The 21942-nt window shown below is 41.3% G+C and overlaps 3 protein-coding genes across 4 annotated transcripts; 1 reads left to right on the plus strand and 2 right to left on the minus strand.

Annotated features, from left to right (window-relative positions):
- Window positions 1-253: 253 nt before the first annotated feature.
- LOC116721266 (uncharacterized PE-PGRS family protein PE_PGRS54-like) lies at window positions 254-1580 on the plus strand. The gene is made up of 2 exons (XM_032564889.1): window positions 254-864; window positions 895-1580. The coding sequence occupies exon 2, from the start codon at window positions 1003-1005 to the stop codon at window positions 1576-1578; it is 576 nt and encodes a 191-aa protein (XP_032420780.1). The 5' UTR covers window positions 254-864; window positions 895-1002; the 3' UTR covers window positions 1579-1580.
- A 3918-nt stretch (window positions 1581-5498) lies between these two features.
- ro60 (Ro60, Y RNA binding protein) lies at window positions 5499-15574 on the minus strand. Of its 2 annotated transcripts, none has more exons than XM_032566199.1 (9): window positions 15471-15574; window positions 13031-13622; window positions 11708-11928; window positions 10594-10740; window positions 10376-10513; window positions 10177-10293; window positions 9798-9914; window positions 8971-9117; window positions 5499-7898 (listed from the first exon to the last, which is right to left on the minus strand). In XM_032566199.1, exons 2-9 carry the CDS (start codon window positions 13602-13604, stop codon window positions 7746-7748), a joined length of 1614 nt encoding a protein of 537 aa, XP_032422090.1. In that variant the 5' UTR covers window positions 13605-13622; window positions 15471-15574; the 3' UTR covers window positions 5499-7745. The 2 variants fall into 2 exon arrangements, with proteins under 2 accessions (XP_032422090.1, XP_032422091.1); XM_032566200.1 differs by having other exon boundaries at window positions 13031-13606; window positions 15471-15569.
- Window positions 15575-16896: 1322 nt separating this feature from the next.
- Window positions 16897-20574, minus strand: LOC116721169 (regulator of G-protein signaling 21-like). The gene is made up of 4 exons (XM_032564722.1): window positions 20233-20574; window positions 19109-19170; window positions 18849-19015; window positions 16897-17730 (listed from the first exon to the last, which is right to left on the minus strand). Exons 1-4 carry the CDS (start codon window positions 20283-20285, stop codon window positions 17464-17466), a joined length of 549 nt encoding a protein of 182 aa, XP_032420613.1. The 5' UTR covers window positions 20286-20574; the 3' UTR covers window positions 16897-17463.
- Window positions 20575-21942: the final 1368 nt, after the last annotated feature.

Below are 21942 nucleotides of genomic sequence, written 5' to 3' on the forward strand. Positions count from 1 at the left end.
GGAAGAGACTTTCCTCCACATGAAGTCTTTGCTGTTCAGAATGAACTAATTGATATTCTGAAAATTAAGGATGTGAAACATCAGGACAGGCCAGGAGTCCTGTTGTTTTACATGTTGCACTATCTGGCGGAGTGTGGCATCTACACAAACACTAAAATATATATAACTGACTACTGTGAACATTGTCAGAAGTGTTCACGAATTATTCGTGACGTTGGTCCTGTCATTCCTCTGCCAAAGGAACAAGTAAATGACACTACATCAACACTTCTGGAGGATTATTGGAGTGGAATTTCAGAAAGTTGCGACACCTGCAAGTCAAACAAAAAGAGGCATTGCTTTTTTAATGACACTGATGTGATGACCCTGATACTGCCATGGCCGGAGAGTCCAGATGATAGACATCCTGTGATACCCGACCCAGCCATGGAAGTTCCTGTGAAAAATGGAACTCAGTTATATCATCTGTCCTCCGTCATTTGCTGGAGACATTCAACTGCTTCTGACACCAGCAGCATTTACACATATCTGATGTGTGGAGAACTGGTGTTTAAGGCGGAGAATGAGCGGGTATCACTGGAAACGATCGACTGTGCTGCTGACGTTTGCAGCAATGGGTACATCTATGTCTATGAAAAAGCCACAGAAGTACAGGACCAATACAGTGTAGGGTTCAAAGTCTGAAAAACAAAACACAACAAGGGTGGGTGGAGGGGCACAGGACGGGGGGCCAGAGTCCAAATAACAACAAAAAACAACCCAACAGGGTGGGCGGAGACACACGAAGGAGCCAAGAGTCCAAAAACAACAGAAAACAACCCATCAGGGTAGGCGGAGGCACCGGAGATGGAACCCGCGGGGAAAGTCCGGCGGCCGTCCGCCGTGTGGGAGGAGGTCCGGCAGGCGTCTACGGCGCCGGAGAAGGTCCAGAGGACATCCACGGCACTGGGGACGGGAACCAGGAGGTGCGGCGTAAAGACAGAGACAGCACGATGACACCAAATGAGACGAGGACCTGACAAGGGTGGGTGGAGGGGCACAGGACGAGGGGCCAGAGTCCAAATAACAACAAAAACCAACCCAGCAGGGTGGGCGGAGACACAGGAAGGAGCCAAATGTGGGTCCGGCGGGCAACGTCGGTGCTGGGGCCGGGCCCCTAGAGGCTTGTCCGGAGGTCGACGTCGGCACAGAGGCCAGGCTGTGGGAGGCGGGTCTGCCAGGCGACGTCGGCGCAGGGACCAGGCCACAGGAGGCGGTGACAAGGAGTCTCTGGGAGAATCTGGAGGAGCACTAGGAGGCTGGTTCTCGGGAGGAGCACTAGGGGGCAACGAGGAAACATTGGGAACACTAGGGAGCTTGGAGGAGATGCTAGGGAGCTCGGAGGGGACGCTAGGAAACTCGGAGGAACTAGGAAGCTCTTTAGGGGCCAAGAACCCACTAACTGGGCCCGAAGGCTCACTTACGGGGAACAGGCCACGCCATCAGCCGCGCCCCCTGTTGGCCCGGTGTCAGGCGGCCGCCTGGAAACCCATCACCATGGGGACCGGAGCTGACTTAGATTTTACTTTTGACGTGTAGAACTTCACTTCTTCTGCCACTTTTTGCTGTATGACTGCTGAGTTATGCTATATTGGCATTCATTGGAATTGCTCATTAATCAAAGTGATTGACAGTTTTTCATGTGAGGTCACAAAATGTCCTTACAGAAGAAAATTCAGCATCATCTATCATCTAACATGTTTAAATAAATGACTATTGCTATTTCAGTTATAATAAATTTATATAGTTTATATATTAATTCAGTTTCATGACTAACTAGTAAGACAATAATTTAATTGATTTAATCAAATGTTTTCCTTTACCCAGATATTGATCAGTTTACATAATCAACTCAATAAATTGCAGTGAATAAATAATGAAGATGTGCTTTTTTTCTTTGTCTTAATCATTTGGTTTTGCAAAAGTTAATAAAGGACTATTCTCTTCTAAAGTACAAAGCCCAAGTTGGCACCGATAGTAATATAAGTTTACTAGGTTTCCACTTATGAAATTCTGAAAATTTCTAAAAGTTGAACATTTCCGAACTTTGAAACTCTGAAATATTCTAGGAATCGTGGAAATTAATCTCAAAATTTCATTTTTTTTTCTAGGATTTTTTTTTAACTTTTCAAGCTCAGAAACGTAAAAGTTTGTTTCTAGAAAATCTCTGAGATTAATCTCAAAGTGTCTGAGATTTTTTTGCCAGAAGTTTACTTCTTCTCTTCTTTAGATGAATCTACAATGACCCTAATAACTACTTTCACATTTTGTAATAAATGCCACACAATGTTATTACATGTGTGGCTTAAGGGATTGAAAATTGGATTTGATCAAATTTTCGATCATTACATAATGCAGTTTTAATTTTGTTTTATTACATTTTGAAACCCGATTTTATTATTATTACTACTACATATTCCATACCACAGTTCCAAGGTTAACTCAAATACTTAAAACAAAAATGTCCTTTAAGAAATAAACAAAACATTAGCTTCCTGCCCAAGTTAATATTTTGTTTATTTCTTGAAGGACATTTTTGTTTTAAGTATTTGAGTTAACCTAGGAACTGTGGTTCAAAGGTTAACTGACATACTTGAGTCCTTGAGTTACTCAAGAGGGGGAAAAAAGAATTAGATGCTACTTCAGTCACAAATGGTCAAATAAAGTTCAAGTCAGTGTCAGTTTAAAACGAGCCAATTACTTTTTAAGAGATGAACATAGAGATTGAAGTAGTTAAAGGAGCAAACACCTGCTGACTTTAGCAGAAGCATTTATGTGCTACTTGTGTAGAATATCATGGCTTCATGCTGTTCTGCTCCTCCGAAAGCTGATATTTGTCGGCTAACTAGCTGGTCTCAGTTCGCTAGCCAACTTTACGTTATATCTTTCCAAGGACTTGGCTGTCGTTCTTGTAAACAACAGAAATGAGAATGAAATCTGTGAAACAGGGAAGGGAGGACCAGCTTTGATCCAAAGTGCTAATTTCAGAAATCTCTCTGGAGTTTTGCTGGAGGGATTTTAAGCCACTGAAAATGTATGATAAAAAAAAAAAAAAAAGAAAGATGATTTTTAAAACTGGCCCAAGCTGTTTCCAATTCCAGTCCTCAAGAGAGCACTGTCCTACAACTTTTAGATGCATCTTGGTGTCAACACACCTAAATCACAACTATTGCACATAATTAGCATATTAGCAGGACACAGTAGAAAGTTGAGTGGATGAGTAAGTCATTCAGTTATCTCATTCAGATGTGTTGGACTTGGAACAGCTAAAAGTTGGAGGATGCCAGTCATGAAAGACTAAACTTTGACATGTTCTACCTTAAACTTTAACAACAGTGGTCTCCAACCTTTTCATTACCGCGGACCGGCTAAAACTTAGCAATTGTGGGAGGGAGCAGGGCCGTGCAGAGACCTATGGAGGGGCAGAGGCTCAAATTTAAAAAAGGGGCACATTGAACAAGACTATTGTCCTCAGAGGAGATTTCTAACGCAAAGGAGATTTGCGTGATGCACATCATGAATTCAACATGACTAGATGATTCAGCTGTTATTAGTTTCACAGTGGAGAAGGAATTTGTGCAAATAACTTTTTGCCTCATATCTTATTCAGTTCTCTGTGATTCATTTATGAAGAACAAATTCAGAAACCATCTAAGATGATGTGGAGACTGGTACCCATCTTACCGATTGGTGAGTTGCTCATTTCATCCATAACATTTCTATTATTTTGGAGATAAAATGTTTAAAAAAAGCATTTGTACAACAGGACAGAGGAAATATATAAATGACACAGCTAAGCAGTGAAAACCAGAGAAGTCAGGATTTTGTCATTATAAACTAAAAGTAGTTAAGTAATTAAAAATGAGACTTTTACCACACTTCACAGGAAGGCTGTATGTAACTCAGCAGACAACAGGTGAGACCAAATAAATCACCTTAAGTTCATTTTGTTATGTTATGAAATTTTGAAAGAACGGGTCAGATTGTCTCTTTTTATTTATAAAAAGATTTATTTATTGCAGCCAGCCAATGATGGATCCGACTGATAAGAACGCATTTCAGTCTTCGAGCTCCGCTAATGAGTAAATCAGCCGACTGACCAACCTGGTCTTAAATTAGAGTTTACATGTTCAGGCTTTAACATTTCAAAGGATATAATATGCAAGTACCATTCAAACATTGGCGTATCATGAAAAAAATATATATACTGTATATATTTTTTATGAGCCAGGTGGGCTCCCCCTAGCTACCAATGACGCAAAATCTAGATGCAGATGCATTTGGATATAAACCAGGTTTTTCTAATTGAATTACACTCTGGATGCGTATAGATTTGTCCGATATGTGTCTAAACGCAAAATGTTCAAATTCCACCTTTCTGAATTGAGAATCAAGCTTCTTTATATTTCACACTTTGTTGAGATATATCTCACTCCACACATTAGAGTATCTTCACTCAACCCAAATTCTCATACACAGTGCTGTTTGCGACAAAGTAAGCACAGCTTTGAGGTCATGATCACTCTGCAGGTGCTTGCAGTGTGAGAGTCCTGCCTCTGGATCATAGTGATTCATCTGGTCAAGATGCTCTGAATGATCTAATTATACCTGGATGGGCTGTTTTAATTTAAGTCATGCATGCTGATGTCATCATTTGTACCAGCTCAATCATTGATGAATCGCTCGGATGACACTTTGTACCTTGAGGAATCCCAAGAGGATTTGAAATGTTCCCTACCAATTGGTCTTAAGTGTCTTGAAAGCCTTGCTTCACTCGCTCTCATCCATCTCTTGCCTTTAGCTTATCCCAGATCAGGTCAGGAGGTTCTGGGGGTTAATGGAGAATTACAAAAGGTATATGCCCTCCCATGTGTTTTGGGTATTTTTCCTTGGAAATGGATGCGACACCAAAACCACTAAAATGAGGTGTCCAGGAGACATCCTGACCAGAGGCCAGAATCAGCTCAACTGAATTATCTCTATGGATTGCAGAAGCACGTGCAGTGCAAGGCTCTCTCTGGGTGAGGAAGTTCCTCGTCGTATTTCAGAGGAATTCAGTCACTGTACGCAGGAAGATCATTTTGAACGCTTGTGCCGGGTACCTCGTTCTTTTGGTCGTCTGTAACTCTGGTAAATCCATTGTTTTGCTTTTTGACTCAATTCTTTCTTTTCCGCAACCAAGTGGGGCAACAACATCAATAAGGGCAGATGACGTGACTAGCGATTGACACCTCATCGCATAGGAAATGAATGGAAAGAGAGCAATGTCACATCCAGCGTTGTCCAAGTCGTGGCCTTAGAGCAAGAGACTAACCAATTCTTAACTCAGCCACTCTGTTCTCTACATTCAGTAACACCTTACATTTCGCTAAAAATCGACTCCCGCCATCTTACTTCAAAGCTCCTCTCAAAAGTCGGCAACTCTTTACGGCAGAGATTCATGAGACATGAACACGGGGTTTCAAGAGCAGCATAAATGTTTATTAGGGATGGGATTACGTTGCCACTACAATCAAAATACTCATGTAACAAGTCGATATAACAGACAGTATGGCGGAAAAGAAGTGAACCACGGTGGAGAAGCTCTCGTGAATAACAACGCCACAATTCTACTCTCTCCAGTGAAGACTACAGATGCCGTGGCGGCAGTAGTTGTGGAACAGTTAGGTCAGACTTATGTCTATGTGGGAAGAAAGTAAATATTGCCTTGACAGTTGCAGGGTTGAGAATAGTGTTATACTGCAGACCACACCAGGATGACTGACGAGTTTAGTGAACGACGTCTGTAATTACTGGAGTTTGAATGCTTCTGCTACTGACACAGTAAGCATGGTGGGATCAGTTACTGGAGAAATAGAAATCAGATTGCTTAAACCTAAACAATTTCATGACTTCAAAAGGTACATTCGATCTGATTTATTCCACAATAGTTGCAGTTGTTAGTTTTTGCAAATAAATTAAAGATACAGCAGTGCAACTTTAGCAGACTCAGTCATGGTGAACAGTTCTTCTTACTCTTCTTAATCTTGACATAATACAGTGTTGTTCTAATTGTAGGGGTGCATCAAGAAATCGGCCCAGGTTAACTTAATTTTAGGTGATCGGCTGATACTTGTATCTGAAACTGATCTCATCTACCTGTGCAAAGATGTGAAAATGAACCACTGTCACGTTTTGTTCTATAGTGAGGCCGGACAGAGGTCACATCGGAACATGCGTGGTAAACAGTAGTCACCAAGGTGTTGCCAACTTAAGTAATTTTGACGCTGTATTTTGCCAATTTTCAGACAAAAAAAATCAGAACAGTCAAAACTGGAATCAGGCTTTTTAAATATCGGTTGATCGGCCAGAAATCTGCAATCGGTGCACCCCTACCTCATAGCGATGCATAGATTTCTGACTAAAACGAGAAACTGAGCCAATTTCTCTCAACTTTCATCAAAATCCGTTGAAGTCCTCGACATTTGCATAACTTTGTTGCTAAAAAACAAAACAAAACACTCCTTCAAAAAATAGGTTATCCCATTTAAAAGGGAACACGCTGAAATACAGTGCCAGTCAGAACTCGACATCCACCCATCGTAGGTTTGAATATCTTCAACTTTAGTGTTTCAGCGATGCGTTTGAACCACTGTTTTTTCCAGAGTGAACTGATTATACAGCTTATGTCGTCAGGAGATGTTGAAAACAAGAACTGGATAGTTCAGTTTAAATAAAATGTGAATGATGTGATTTTTTTTTTCTTTCTAATCCACACTGCATCAAATTTACGGAGTTCAAGGAAAAAAAGCAACCGAACTACGGGTTAATATTTGTAACATTAATATAATATTAATATTTGCTTACGCAAATTATATGTGCTACGGACCATGTGGATTAAAGAAAATCCGCGTTACATTCAAACTTGTGCACTTAATTGTTGTTTTTATAAACGCAGTCATTTCAACAGATTGAGATAAAACAATAAAAGCTCTAAATTATTGTGGCATTTATGCGCCTGATGAGTAAGATGTAAACTTTTAATCAGGACAGTAGATCAAGAAAGAGAGAGAGAAAGAGAGAGGGACTAGTCTGATATAATAAAAGTGATCGAGGGGCTAAACAGGAATAAAACTAAAACATTCTAAAATGAATCAATGTTAGTATTCAAATAAAAACTAAATAAATCATAAAAATTACACAGAACAGAAAGTTTTCCTGTGGACTTTTTGGTGCTTCCTCTTGTCCTCTCATCTTCATTTCCCATAGTTTGGTTAATAATTTATAAACATACTATATTAAATTAGTTCCAGCTTCACAATTCACCTACTTTACCTCAAACTTGCTACCAGAGTTTTTTAAAAAAAAAAAGAAAGAAAAGAAAACTACAAGAAACCACCTTAAAATAAACCCAACATTCTGACCTCATCTTCTAGAGATGTTAGTGTCTTACCCAGAACCAGAACCAGAACCAGAACCAGAATCGGCCTGCTGTGTAGTCGCGTCACCTGCAGCATACCCTGTATCGGCACCCTGTGACGTCGTTGGAGAACCGTCCAGCCCGCTGGACGCTTTGTCAGAACGGAATACAAAAATCTGGAATTCTAAGTGTCAGCATTTTTCTTCTCTCTTTTTTTTTTTTTTTAAGAGGGAGATTAGTTACTCCAGAACTCTGCGTGTGCGAGTCTCAAATTTTGTCGGATTGGATGGGGTCGGGTCGGGTCAGGTCAGATAAGGTCGAGGGCGAGGTTCCGGATGACGCTGAACGCTCCGAGGTCAAAGCCGCAGATGCTGAGTAAGCCCCTGTCCTCTGTGTCTGCGATGGCGTGGCCGATGGAGGTCAGGCCGCACATCACCAGCTTGGAATCTGTGCCTGATGCCTGTAGTTGAGGAGGAAGAGAAGAATGTTTAAAAACACCCATCGTCTCTAGACTTGTGGGGGGCAAGGAGGGGTGGCCTTTTAAAATGAGCAAAGGCCGCTGTTAGATGGAGTTCTGTGTGTTGTGAAATTAAAGACATAGTTCAGTTGGCTGTGAAGCTCTGTTTATGCTTCATGCATTAACATTCTGCATGAAATCAGCCTGACAACTTTTGCGGCCCGTATTCTCCTAGACACTAGGGGGCAGTGTAGGGCACCTATGGCGACAGTAACATGTTTAGAAGAGGTGGGGGGTGGGGGGGGACCACACAGTAAGACCACAGCTAAAAAAAAAAAAAAAAGTAAGACCACAGCTAACAATTATTTTGGTAATCGATTATTCGATAAGTTATTCTCATCAATTAATCGGCTAAAATTTTTTATACAATATTAGAAATACATTAAAAGATGCAGATAAACTAATAATGCTATTCTTTTTTTGTACATAAGAAAATAAAACATTGGATTGTGTAAAATGCAATAACAGGACAGGAGTAAATGCTTCATTCGTTTGTAGCAAAAAATGCATCTAAAGCTGAAAAAAATAATTCTACCATCAACATGTGAAACGTTGAGTCGTTTCTTCTGGACAATACAATGTTATTTTCCCCCCATTAACAATTAATAATAACAAAAGGTGCTTAATAACAGATTAATTTTTTTTTATTTTATTTTTTTACAGAATTTGAACCAGGTAAAGTTAAAACTGCCACTTGAGTTCTGGGTTGGTTGGGTTTTTGTAAGACTATTTTATTACCAAACAACCTTTGACTTAGCAACTTTTTGAAAAAGATGCAGCAAAATAAGTCGCTTTAGGCCACGACAATCCCAAAAACACATCGCAACATCCTGGAGGGACAGATTATTCTGTTTACAGTGAATTTACTGTAAATCTAAAACCTGAGACAACATGTTGCTGATGCTAGCAGCAATGCATTCAAAAGTACCTTATTTGCACTGAAATGCTTCAGCTGACAGAGTCGGGAAGGGAAGAGCTGCAAGAAGATCAAAGTGTCTCACAGAGACAAACCTACATGTCTGTGTTTCTTCAGAGACTCCACTGGGCTGGCTGTAAACGTCCACAGCGGGTTGTTGGTCAGAATGATGAACATGTCCACAGACTTCCCATTTTCTGTGGCCCATGTGACGGGAAGGGTGCAGTCTGTGCTGCCGCTGGGGAACTGGAAGAGAAAAGTTCAACAGAAACATCTGTTTTCAGGCTAACTATAACTCCAACAGGCAACAGTTGTGGGGTAAAAAAAAAAAAAAGTCAGGGTGGGAAATTGGCAAGTTTTCAATTCAGACAGGAGAGTGGCGCTCAGTTACCACAAGTGACCTGCTGAGGGCAGCAAAGCGCCTTGGTTTCCGCTAACGTGTTGCAGTGCCAGTGCAATTTTTTTTATTTTTATCCTGCTTTTGCTTTTTTATTGGTTACATTTAAATGTTTTTGATCAAACAAACTTAAATGTCAGACAAAAATGTCCAGAATTAATACAAAATACAGTTTAAAGATGATGCTTTAGATGAAGTGATTGTGCCTACGAGCAAATTGTTATATTTAACAAGCAAATATATCAAATAATCAATAAACAACAAAAACAAAAATAAATAATGAACACAGGATGTACAAAACAACATGACACCAAACAGTGTTTATTTTTTGACTAACAAAATATCCACAAATTATGCAATTGGGACACTGTAGCGGCAGATTGCAGATGGAAAAGAAAGGGAGAAATGTTTTAAAGGGAAGCAGGAAACAGAAGTAGAAGCCAGAAAGCAGCATAGAGATGAGCAGTGGACACACCAGAGGTCTGCTTCTAACACCTGCAGAAAGAGAGAAAACAGCTGTTCGTCTTACCTTAACCAGCTCAGCAGTTACTTCTGCGAGCGACATATCTGCAGAAAGAGAGCACGGAACCACAGCGCCCCCAGAGAAGGACAGGACGTGCGTGTTCGCTTCTGTCCGGGTAAAAATCTGCAGCAAACAGACATAAAAAGCTGAAGAAACCAACCAATCTAACTCTGCCTCTCTTCAGTACATCTAAACAAAACTCTTCCGTTTGTTTTTGTGATGTCACTTTCCCCGGCTAATAACCTCTTAGGGGGCCCTGTGGACCAACATGGCGCGGAAAGAATTTGCCAGGAATTCCCAGCATGCGCCAACAGGGCCCAGCCGGCAGACGCAGCTGTTTCTTCTGCTACAGCGTAACGTCTCCCTCACTCTGCTCAGGGCTCACCATGGTTATGGCTGCAGCTGCAACCGCCGTGCTGATCGCCGTTCCCGGGACGATGCTGGTCAGCGACGTGCCCACGTCTACGGCCACGACGAAGCGCTTCCCGACGGGCTCCACGTTCTGAGCAACGGAAACGAGAGTGGCCATGTTCTTAGTAAGACGCCGATGGCTGAGGAGGAACTCTGAGACCCAGAAAACTCACCAGAAAGCTTGTGTAAAAAGCCCAGTCCATGGCTTTGAGGATGCTACCGTCCGCCTCCCACTTTGTTTTCCCCTGGAAGCCTTGACCTCGTTTATAGTTTTCCGAAGCCAAAAGGATGCTGAAAGGGTGGATGTTGGCCTGGAGGGTTGAAAATGGAAACGTTTTCACCTGCAGCACAGAAAATTGGTGACGCCGTTGGAGGATGTTTACGGCGGTACCTTCTTTAGCGACGACTCGTTCTGAAGTCTCTCGCAGATGGTTTGGGTCTCCGCGCTCCGTGGCTCAAGAAGTCTGTTGGACGTCATCTTTCCCAGGATTTTAAGAATGGACTGCAGAGATATCTCCTTCAGCAGGGCACTCCACACCTTCAGAAAAAAGAAAAAAAAGTTTACACGTAGCAGATTTCCAGTTTCTTTACTTTAAAGAAACTAGTATTTACAATACCTGTTTAAGCAGTAGATGGCACTTATTTAGGTTTATTTGATATCGTCACTTTAATAAATAAATGGTTAATGTCATTTTCTTATCAACAGCCCTGACCAGCCACTAGTGAGATAGAAGCCAAGAAATTTGACCTTTCGTCTGGTCAGTGAACGCACCATATCCAAGCACTAACAGAATTGTCGGTGTGGAAGCCATTTCTGCAAGAACAACACTCAAAGTTGGCCGATTTCAGCATCAGTGTTAGCTTGAATCCTGGCCGTTTCGGTACTTCACTGTTTCATTCTTTCAAGGTTTTCGGGTTTTCATAAAGTATTTCTGCAAGTTAGGAACCCGATCCAGGAAACCTGGTGGTCTTCTGGGGTCATCGTTAAACATCATTTGAAATCTAGATATTTAAATGTTGGATTGAACAGTATTGTACAGTGTTAGTTCTCAAATACATTCATAACAGTGATTCGTTAAGTGATAGTGAACTTCTACTGGGGGCTCAAAGCCATTTTTGGGGTTGCGGATGGGTACAGTTATGACATTTTAAGATGTTTGTGCTTTGAGGTACAACTTACGGCCATCACAAACCCCCAGGATTACAGCTCCTTACCCAATATTGAGATTCATGCACTGAAGTTTTTGCTGTATCTGAGGGCTCCACTCGAAAGACAAATGAAAGACAAGCTGATGTGGATTTCATTCAGACTCTTCATTCAAACTCTATTCCGGCTTGCTAAGTCTGTTGCACCGTATCGGCTATAAAACAGCTTCATTGTTAGAAAACCTGTAGATTGAAAAATCTCTGTCACATCTCCCAACAGAGATGTAAAAGAGATGTAACAAATTTCTAAATTGCAGACGTGGCCTCACCGATGAAAGTGTCAAAGAAAAGCAGCGTACCTGTTTTGACCTCAGGTGGTCTGTAAGCAGCTGCTCCCTCTCCAGCTTGTGCTCCTCTATTAAACCGCTGACCTCCACTTCGTCACAGCTGCGCTTGACCTTTTCCAACACTTCCAGATAGGAGAGCACTTTGGCCACTTCCTCCGATTTCTCTTTGTCCGCGTAAGCCGCCTGGACCTCCTTCCACCCTTTTGTTACATATTTGCTGATCAAGGCAACAGCTGGAAACACAAAGAGTCGGTCGCCACCGTTTAACGGTCAAAACGTGGAACGCTGCAAGCGGAGACGTCTGGCGTTTCTCGCTCGTCTCTTATTCTTGTGCAATAATGGAATTTCACTTTAAAAACACGAGAGTTTAATGGAAGAAAAAAGCAGCTCATTGTTTTCAAGCTCTTAATACTATAATGTGTTTCTGCAAACAATTAATCGGCCATGTAAAACAGCTGATGCTGATGGTTCAGATATGCTTCTTTTTTAAAATTTAGCTTATTGTTTGAGTTAAAGAAAAATGGTCGAGCCTCTTGACACAAAAGGAAACTTGTATCAATTTATTGATAAGACCAATCAACTTTACATTATCTCCATTGATAACTTGCATTATTATTTCTAAATGATCCCCTTTGAGAGATGTGCAATATTGCCCTTAGATGAGCACAGATAGACACTATGTGGTGATGGAGCACAAGCTCTTTTCATTTGCAATAAAATGCCTTTCTGAATTTTTTTTTTTTTTACCAGTAGCTGCGTTTACATTGCAGATGTGTGCAAATTTTTGTCAATATTCTGCTAATGTAAAATAAATAAATAAAAAATAATAATAATAATTTTGTAATTGCGTTTTTACATTAAGAAGTTAAATTAAAATCACACATAAATAAGCTTGTTCGCACAATAAGCGATTAATAATCAAGGCACCGACGGAAGAAAGCAGTTACATGAACGTATGTATGCTTGTGGTTTCTGCCAGCAGTAACATCTGGATGTTGATCATGTGGTTTGTGTGATGTGAAATAAAGTGTTTCTCATTGCAAGCTCTGCGAAACTCGCAAATCTTCATACGGCTGAGAAACCACCTCATCCTAGTGCAAAAAACTTTATCTGTAAAAATGAAAACACGCCAATGTCATGTTTTCGAAATGATTTTAGTCAATTCAATTTGCGCAATTTTATGGTTAATGGAGATGCAGCTGGTGTCATGTGTGACTTGTAATAAGTCTCACATCTCGCAGGCAGAAGTTCCAAACGCCACACAGGGTGCCTTTTTCTTTTCTTTTTTTTAAAATTTGAGCGCCTTCGCTCCCAAAATGTCCGCCCCTCACTCACCCTCTGTGGCCGGTTTGGTGTGGGAGAGCCTGAGCAGGTCCTGGTGCGACCAGCCCTCTCTCTGTTTACACCTGGTCACCGCCGCAGCCAGATTCAGGGCGTCCTGCTCGTTGTACCAGTCGGACACGGCCTTCCTCAGGGCGCGCCCCCACATCCCGCATTTCATGCCCTCTTTCAGCTCCTTCTTGTACTGGACGAAGGAGAACAAGTGGGCCGGGTCCCGGCAGACCTCCCTCAGGGCTTTGAAAGCCGCCTGCCTCGTCTTCAGCTCCGAATGCTGCGAGCACAAGGCCAGGGCGAAGAGGGCCGGTCCCGGACTGACGGCGCGGCCGCCCTGGGCGAACCGCTTCGCCTCCTCCACCGCCTCTGCGCCTCTCCCCTCCTGCAGCAGCGACAGCAGGGCTCCGGCGGTCTCCGTGGAGACGCGGCCCTGCTCTCTGGCGGTGTAGATGTCTCCCTCAGAGCCGTAGCAGAGGAAGCGGCACAGTCTGGTCTTGTCGCTGATCTCCCATGAGCCCTCGGCGCCTGTCGAGTTCAGGGCGTGGTTGCTGGTAGCGTTTTCTGATGGCTCCATTGCTGTGTTGGAGAAGGCCTGGGTCAGAGGAGGGTACAATAAAAACGATTCACACGACGTCTGGTGAAATAACAGGTCAGCGTCTCTGTTTTGGTTTGTGGGCATCGCATACTTTTACATTCGGATATGTTGCTTATTTTTAAAGTTCTACTTTTTAATAAGTACCACGTACCAGAGCCGACCAAAGAAGGAATTATGCGAGTTAAGCAGCTGCTTAGGACCCCCGCACCACCAGGGGGTCCCCAAGAGCATGATAAATTCTCTTCTTTTTTTTTTTAACGCTTTGGTGATTTTTCTTTTTTTTAAGGAAATAACTCTGAATCCAAAAGAAAATGAGGGGATTAAAATACTGCAACAATACAAACTAAATCCTATTACACATTGAAAAAATATTTCTAGATTGCTTTTATAGTTGTTACACAAATAATAGATTAATCTCCCTGCTGCCACTGTTAGGGAAATGAGACGCATCAAACTTGCTAACTTGTTTACTATAAATTTCATCAGTTGATGTTACTTTCAAGTGATTAAAATAATGTGGCCCATTTAAATACCAATATACAATTTTTTTTTTTTAGTTTGCTAATCTTGCACGGTTAAAATCAGCAGCCAAAACAACACTAGTATGATGCTAATGATATTAAGTAAGTCACACACATAGAGTTGCTTAGAAATTTCAAAGCATAGCTGGTGTTAACATGTTGATAAGAAGGCCCCCCCCCCCCCCCCCCAACTGAAAATCTACTTAGACCCCCAGAAAGGCTTGGGACGGCCCTGCCACATACATTGGATGTGCCATTCGGTGCATAATTTTCTTTTTTGCCAATACCAGTTTCTGATTTTTCTACTAAGATCTATTTCTCCAACCCATAAGAGAAAAACAAATGTGCTTTGGTGACTTTTTTTTGTTTGTTTTTTTAGAGGAAATAACTCAGAAAATAAAGGGATTAAAATATCGCAATAATATGTGCATAAAACATTTGTCTGTAACCTTTATGTGACTTTTATTAAAACTTTTTTAAAAAATAGTCCATGCTGTTGGTTGATGTGTAGAACCAAAAATAATTGCAGATTTTTTTTTAAGGAACTGATGAGTAGCAATAACATGTATGTAATTTTACGCAGGTGAAATAACTGGTGCATCTCCACCAATCACACGTGGAAATATTCATTTACTCTCTCGTTGCATGTGTGCATCCGGGAGGTTAGAGAAGCAGAGGTCAGACCCAGCAGATTCGTGCAGGTCAGCGCTGACTTTTACATACTAGCATCGTTTCCTCGCTGCCTCCGTGCCCTGACGGAAATAGATTAAAGCCGATTAGAAGACATGGTGATGCACAGCGAGGAGCCACTCCGACCCACAACACTGGAGATGCGTGAAGGCTTCGCCGTTCCGAAGTTGTCAACTTCAGAGATCCCACCCTGCTAACTAGCATATGAATCTATGCTAAGCTAACATTCCCAGTTCCAGCTTTAGTAACTTGACTAGTTAACCAGGCAGCAGAGAACCGAAGCTTTGCTCTGCTGGTTTTGTAGGTTCAGATGTAAAATATATATATATATATATATATATATACTAATAATTATAAGCTCGTAAATGTACGAAACTGCTTTTTATGGTAGTTACGTCGCGATACATATCCCCACCTACTCATAAAAGCAAAACAGCCGAGCGCGTTTAGCCGCGGTCTCCTTTAGCCCAAACTATCAGATAAATCTGAGCACTTTTTTCATCCACCTGGACTCCGGAGAGCGGAGCCAGCAGGAGGCTGGTCGCCTTCCAACAGCACCGTCGAGTTAACGGCTGACATATGATGCTGGTATTAAAAAATAATAATTAGGGATAAATTCTGAATAAATACTTACAGCGAGATATTTGCACAGTGCGAAAGTTTTGATGCAGCCTGATGGAGCGAGGCCTCTCCTCCGGTTGGCAGTGACGTAATCGGAGGGGAAAGAGGGTGGGGCGCAGTGGATGCTGGGATACGGTCACACACTACACTACACACCATGGTATCTCTCGCTCTGCCTCTCACTTTCTTTCTCTCTCCCACACGCATAACTTCATACTTCATAGGACTTTGTATTGACTTCCACTCATTTTAGTCGCCACATTTATGCCTAACCCAAACAGTAACCCTAGCCATTACAAATAAATTCATAACAATACCTTTAGCTAAAACATAAATAACACCATATCTCTACATATAGCCAATAAACGCTAAAAAAAAAAAAAAAGAAAAAAAAAAGAAGCCTGGCCAAATTCCTACGGAATTCCGCTTGATTCTCATCTCCCTACAGTTCTCCGCCTGGACATTCTCCCATTGAGCTTGATTTCTCCGGTTGAATTACAACCACGAGATCTGAACAATGACATTGATTTCTGAGCTGTTTTGCAACTAATGGCAGCGGAATTGAACGAAGCCCTTCAGTTTGTGTTGGCCACGCCTCCAAATATTGAATTAACATTAACAGCCTTGTTCAACTCGAAACTTTTCTCTTCTCAGTGGAGGACGGTTGTTTACATCTCAGGTAATTTCTGGTAAGCTTTATAGCGTCGAACTGGCGCATTACATATATCACGATTAAACATTAGCGATTGGGTAACATTTTAAACAGAGTCCATGCCTCCAGCAAGCAATCGTTTCTCAAGAGCCCAGAAACCAGACCTTCTTTTATGAAACCAAGCATAGAACAAGTGGCTAGTTTTTACTAGGCTACCTATAAAACCCAAGTGTAACCTAAAAGTGTCTGTAAACAACATTTTCTCTAATCTTCCCACACATTCTCAATTGGATTCAGATGTGGACTTTGACCAGGACAACACATGAATATACTTTGATCTAATCATTGTGTTCCAGCTCCGGCAGCATGTTTAAGGTCATCATCCTGCTGGAAGGTGAACCTCTGCTCCTGTTTGACATCTTTTCCAGCTTCTTACAGGCGAAATAGATAAAAAAAAAAAAAAAGAAACATCTGTAAAAAGGTCTGTTTTATGTCTCATTTACAATAATTCATGATGTTGATTTATAAAAAGATCAATTAAAGTTGATTTGTCTGGGTACCTCAGATTTGGCCTGGTAGGACTGAAAAAGTCATTCTGTATGTAAACTTTTAGTTTTAAAGACAATAAATTAATCTCTGACATATTATTTCTCTCATCAAACTTTTAAACGTGAAGTCATTGTTTTAATATCAACATGAGTAATAAAACAAGTTATGGAATCAGGTTGTACATTTTCCATAAAAGTAAAGGCAACAAGAAAAAAAATATACTGAAACTGAAAGAAAGAAATGTCAATAATGTGAAATTTTTAATATATATACAAAAGTTGATACAGAAAAATTTACTCTGAACGTTAAATATGGTTAACCTCCACTGCACTACTGCGCTCCGGCCACTGGGTGGCAGTAGCGCACCAGATGCAGCATGAAGGATGCACTTTTGTTACCTCCACGCAGCTGGTGCTGTAAAAACAAAAAAATCACGTGATTTATCATGAAATAATCCATGTGCTACATGATGCCTACATGACGGGATGATTTCACATTTTCACAAATACTGTTTTAGTCCAAACTTACAAAATACATTTCATTACAAGTCAATTGTGCAGACAAATAAAAAAACAACAACATATTTACATTCAAAGCTGTCCCTGTCAGAAGCTGCACAGTAAAAGCAAGAGCTTTAGCTCGTTTTCATGTCATTTTCACAGCTCTCTGTCTCTCTCTCTTTTGTCTAACAGAAATCTGCTGTGAAGCTTTGTGGGATGAGGAAGTGCCTGTGCAGCACTTTGACCCGCAGCCCTTCATCAGTCTGTCTGGGCAACACTTCAGACTCTCGGCAGCACACACTGAGTCAGTCCTTGCTCACCAGGAGCAGAGGGTTCACTTTGAAATCCTCCACAGGGCTCTTTATTCTCACCGCCGTGCGTTTCTTCTTAAGACCTCTCTGTTTCGAAAGGGAGTTAATAAAGAGTTTGTACGGCTCGGTTTCGGTAAAGCGTGGGAAGGAGCAGTTCTCCATCAGGATGAAGATTTTCCTCTCTGCCACAGCGAAGCAGGACGACCCCGGCTCTTCCAGACTCTGTCTGATCGTTTCTCTGGTGTAGGAATCCAGATTCACCTGCAGAAACAGAACATCGGTTACATAAAGCTACAGAAACTGCAAACGTTGTCTCACTTCACTTTGTGCTTACAGTGCAAGAGTGACCACGCTCCCTTGACCTTTTACCAAACAGTATTGTATGAGCATTTAATGTGACAGACTAACACAAAGTTTCCAACACAATTTCGTTTGATTCTCATCTCCTTTCAGTGGAGTTTTTCCCACTGAGTTTAATTTCCCTGGTAGAATTTCAACCGATCAGCTAACAGAAGAATTTCCAATAAGCTTCATAGTGTGGTATGAGTACACTTTAAGAGTGACATTTAATTAGGGGTTTCTTTATTTAATTTTTTTACTCTTTCAATAAGTAATTACCCCTTTACTTTAATCCATCTAAATACAATCCAGTGCAACCAATGTCTTCAGAGACCACTAATTAGCATAGTTTAACCTCCCGATGTTCTATGAAGGCCTCAGAGGTTTGTTAGAGAACATCAGTGACGACGTAAAGGCCCATTACGTTGCCGTTACTAATGGGAAAGTTTAAAGCTGGGTCACGTTCTCTAAACAGTATCCCATGCTCTGTTCAATCCACCAACTCAGAATGGAACGAGGACAGTGCAACATCAAACCTACTAAGACATGGCCGTCCAACGAAACGGTAAAGCCAGTCAAGGAAAAACATTAATCAGGGAAGCAGAAACTCTGAAGGAGCTGCAGAGATCCACAGGCTCAGCTTACCAAAAGCAAAGTAGGAAATACATGGAAGAAATAGAAGAAGGTTAAAAGAAAACAAAATTGGAAATGAAACCTGTTAAAGGCTGGAAAGTCCCCAAAAGTTGGTTGATATCCAAAGCTGTTTGAGAGCCAATAAGACCAGCGATTTTAAATCCAGCTAAAGGTGATCCTGCAAAGTACCGACCCACACACCGACATGCCACAGTCCTCAGAATTTTATTTGAAAAAGAAAGAAATCGAAAATTATGAATCATTTTAGCCACGATTGACCCAGTAAACAATGTTGATCTTTGTTGTACCTTTACCTAACTAAATCTTAAAAGTTTATTGGTATAAGTGCTTTTGTATGACGCTGTACATTTGGTTGCATGAGTCCACATCAGATGAACTATCCTCACCTGTTTGGGGGATCCCTCCCTGACGAACTCTTCATAAATACTCGCCGCTATCTGCGTCTGCTCCTCCAGACTGTCAAACGACCGATACTCCTGACAGGCGAGCCAGAATTCCAGGTTTTCCTCACAGAACTCCAACTTCAGGAAATCCCGAAACGCACTTCGCCCGCCTTTTTACAGAAAAGAACAGAGCTGCATTATGAAGACGGCAGTAGCCAACCATGACATTGGTTCTGAACTGCCTGAAAGCAGAAGGAAATTACTTTTCTGGGAAAGGACCGTCTTCAGAGACTCTCCCAACGGGTTTGCTTCGTACGTTTCCTGTCTGCAAAAAAGGAGAGAAAGGGGGGTTTATTTTGATCGTGTGGCCATTTTACAGAAAAGCAGCATTACGCAATATTAGCAAAAAAAGAAAATAAAGGCAAAACAACAGCAGATCTGCACCAATGGTAATCGATTCATGGAAATCTCAATGTAATATCTCCAAATCAGAGTTGTCCAAGGTGACTAATACAAGTTACAAAACGTTTACCAAATAATTGAAATCTTGAAATAGAACATTTTAGGTACAAGGTAATGTATTTTAACCTAATAGTAAAAAAGAGCACAAACAGTCAGTGACTTTTTACTCAAAAGCAGACTTGGACACATCTATCTTGCACACTTAGTGTTTTTGAATAAAGAGTGATCATAAGCAGTTCTTACTGCTCGTCTTAAGATTTTTAACCCCAAAGTGTTTATTTGCCATATTTGTTGTAAGTAAAACGAAAAATGACTGTGGCCCCTTCAGTTTGAAAATTGTTTCCCACATGTCAAAAAAGTTTTGTGTCCTCATGTGGCTCTTTAAAGCTTTATGACAAGTGATAAAACTAATGTTTTTAAGTAAAGTTCTGTTTTAAAAATGCATTTTAGTAGTTTTTTTTATGGACTTTGCATTAAAAACAGAATGACACAAAAAGTCACAGTTATATGTTTTAGATGTATTTTTCTTGTAAAAGTGGAAACTAAATGCTTTCTTTTTGTTTACATAGTTACAAGAACATGGCATAGAAGAAAATCTATCTACCGGCGTTCTCGTTCTGCAAAGGTCTTCAAGTTTGAATTTGTTTTAAAATCTGAAAGTAGAAATAAGATTGTTTCTTTTCTATTTTAGTAAATACTTACTATTTACTAAATTTCAAACAGTAAATATTGACTACAAATCAGAATTGCCTTTTCTCCAAACCTTATTTTAACATTTGCAGCTGTAAACAAGTTTTACTTTAGCTGGACTGGGGACAAAAATAACAATGTGGGCTGTCAAGGTAACAGAGCCTAGACTTATACCACCTAAGAGCACGAACGCACAATAATCAGCCTTAAAGGACTCCAGATAAAATGAACTTACATTTTCACTGTGTCCTTCACGGCTGTTTGGAACTTCTTAAGGAATCCATACATGGTTGAACTGAATCACCTCAGAAGTGAATGATTCTCAGGGTGTGCATGATGCGGCTCAGTCCTCTGAAGAATCACTCCAACATCCAGTCAGATCTTGGATCTTTATCGCTCTCCGCTTTCAGTCTGCTGACTGGGTAACTAGACCCAGAGCATCGTGCAAACGCACGTCTTGTTAGATTATTGGATACAGCACGATATCCCTTTGTTATCTGCCTCAAAGGAGCCACATGAATGCATGGAACTTAGCATCTGCTCTTCCTTGTGGTTTAATTTTAGAACACACCTTGTCACACACCCACCACGCTCCTCATTCTTACAAGATTAAAACTGATTGATAGTCATCTGTGTCAATGGACTTACCTTTCAGGTCTGGGCTATTTTTAGTGTCAGGTTACTTTTTTTTCTCTCAAAATTCCACCAGTCTCTTTCGTTTTTTTTGTTGTTGTTGTTTTTCTTATGTCGAACAATTTCAGAGAACTGAATTTTAGTTGCTTCAGACATCCACTCGCCATCACGCAAGACTGGGCATTTTGCATTCACATTTTGTGCTGGTGGTGGATCGTAGCCAGGTTCTAAATAGACATTCAAAGTGTTCGAGGCCGTTAGCTCGTGTGGAAATGTGACTCTTGTGAGATTTTCTATTCGTCATTCAAACCACCGCGGCCGAGACAAAAAGGCAGGATTCCGAGTGCCATTTTGATGCTTATGAGGCAGGATAGTTGAAATCATTTTCATTTTGCTCCATATCAATATCAAGAATGACTTCAAAGGGCCAGTTGTGCCTGAAGGCATTAATAAATCTGCCTGCTAAACTGATAAAATGTTACAGCTGTCTCTGTATTGGATGAGTACTTCTTAAAATTATGTAATGCTTAACATCTTTACATATTAATTTAATTTGGCACTATATGTAAAAAATAAAAACCAGTTTGATTTGATTTATAAAATAACTGCCGTTTTGAAGCAATGTAAATTCCAGTCACATACTGCCATTTCATAGCATAATCAAGTAACTATCCATCCATCCATCCATCCATCCATCCATCCAGCCAGCCAGCCAGCCAGCCAGCCAGCCAGCCAGCCAGCCAGCCAGCCAGCCAGCTTATCCAGGGTCGGGTCGTGGGGGTAGCAGCTTCAGAAGGGAGGCCCAGACTTCTCTCTCCCCAGCCACTTGTTCCAGCTCCTCTAGTGGAATCCCAAGGCGTTCCCAGGCCAGCCGAGAGACATAGTCCCTCCAGCGTGTCCTGGGTCTTCCCCGGGGCCTCCTCCCAGTGGGACGTGCCTGGAACACCTCATCAGGGAGGCGTCCAGGAGGCATCCTGACCAAATGCCCAAGCCACCTCAACTGACTCCTCTCGATGTGAAGGAGCAGCGGCTCTACTCTGAGTCCCTCCCGGATGACTGAGCTTCTCACCCTATCTCTAAGGGAGAGCCCAGACACCCTACGGAGAAAACCCATTTTGGCCGCTTGTATCCTCGATCTCGTTCTTTCGGTCATTTACCAAATCAGTAACTATTTTACTTCTGGTTTTTATGAAAGTGCTGCATATATCTAATGACTTTAGAAAAAAAACTTTACTTCATAATTTAACACATTGAAATTGAGTTTCTGTTTCTTTAAGAAGCTCCTGTTCTGTCTGAAACTCCGCCTTCAGGA

The sequence above is a fragment of the Xiphophorus hellerii genome, chromosome 6 (assembly GCF_003331165.1).
Source record: "Xiphophorus hellerii strain 12219 chromosome 6, Xiphophorus_hellerii-4.1, whole genome shotgun sequence".
Lineage (NCBI taxonomy): Eukaryota > Metazoa > Chordata > Actinopteri > Cyprinodontiformes > Poeciliidae > Xiphophorus > Xiphophorus hellerii.

What these genes read in the sequence shown, in the direction of transcription:
- LOC116721266 (XM_032564889.1), top strand. Translation starts at nt 1,003, where the DNA reads ATGAGACGAGGACCTGACAAGGGTGGGTGGAGGGGCACAGGACGAGGG.
- ro60 (XM_032566199.1), bottom strand. Translation starts at nt 13,604, where the DNA reads ATGGAGCCATCAGAAAACGCTACCAGCAACCACGCCCTGAACTCGACA. An exon ending in ACCACCTGAGGTCAAAACAG is followed by an intron (nt 10,741 to 11,707) that starts GTACGCTGCTTT and finishes TTTTTTCTGAAG; the next exon opens with GTGTGGAGTGCCCTGCTGAA. An exon ending in TAACTGCTGAGCTGGTTAAG is followed by an intron (nt 9,118 to 9,797) that starts GTAAGACGAACA and finishes TTTCTCTTCCAG; the next exon opens with TTCCCCAGCGGCAGCACAGA.
- LOC116721169 (XM_032564722.1), bottom strand. Translation starts at nt 20,285, where the DNA reads ATGTATGGATTCCTTAAGAAGTTCCAAACAGCCGTGAAGGACACAGTG. An exon ending in GTGAAGGACACAGTGAAAAT is followed by an intron (nt 19,171 to 20,232) that starts GTAAGTTCATTT and finishes CCTTTTTTGCAG; the next exon opens with ACAGGAAACGTACGAAGCAA. An exon ending in GACGGTCCTTTCCCAGAAAA is followed by an intron (nt 19,016 to 19,108) that starts GTAATTTCCTTC and finishes TTCTGTAAAAAG; the next exon opens with GCGGGCGAAGTGCGTTTCGG.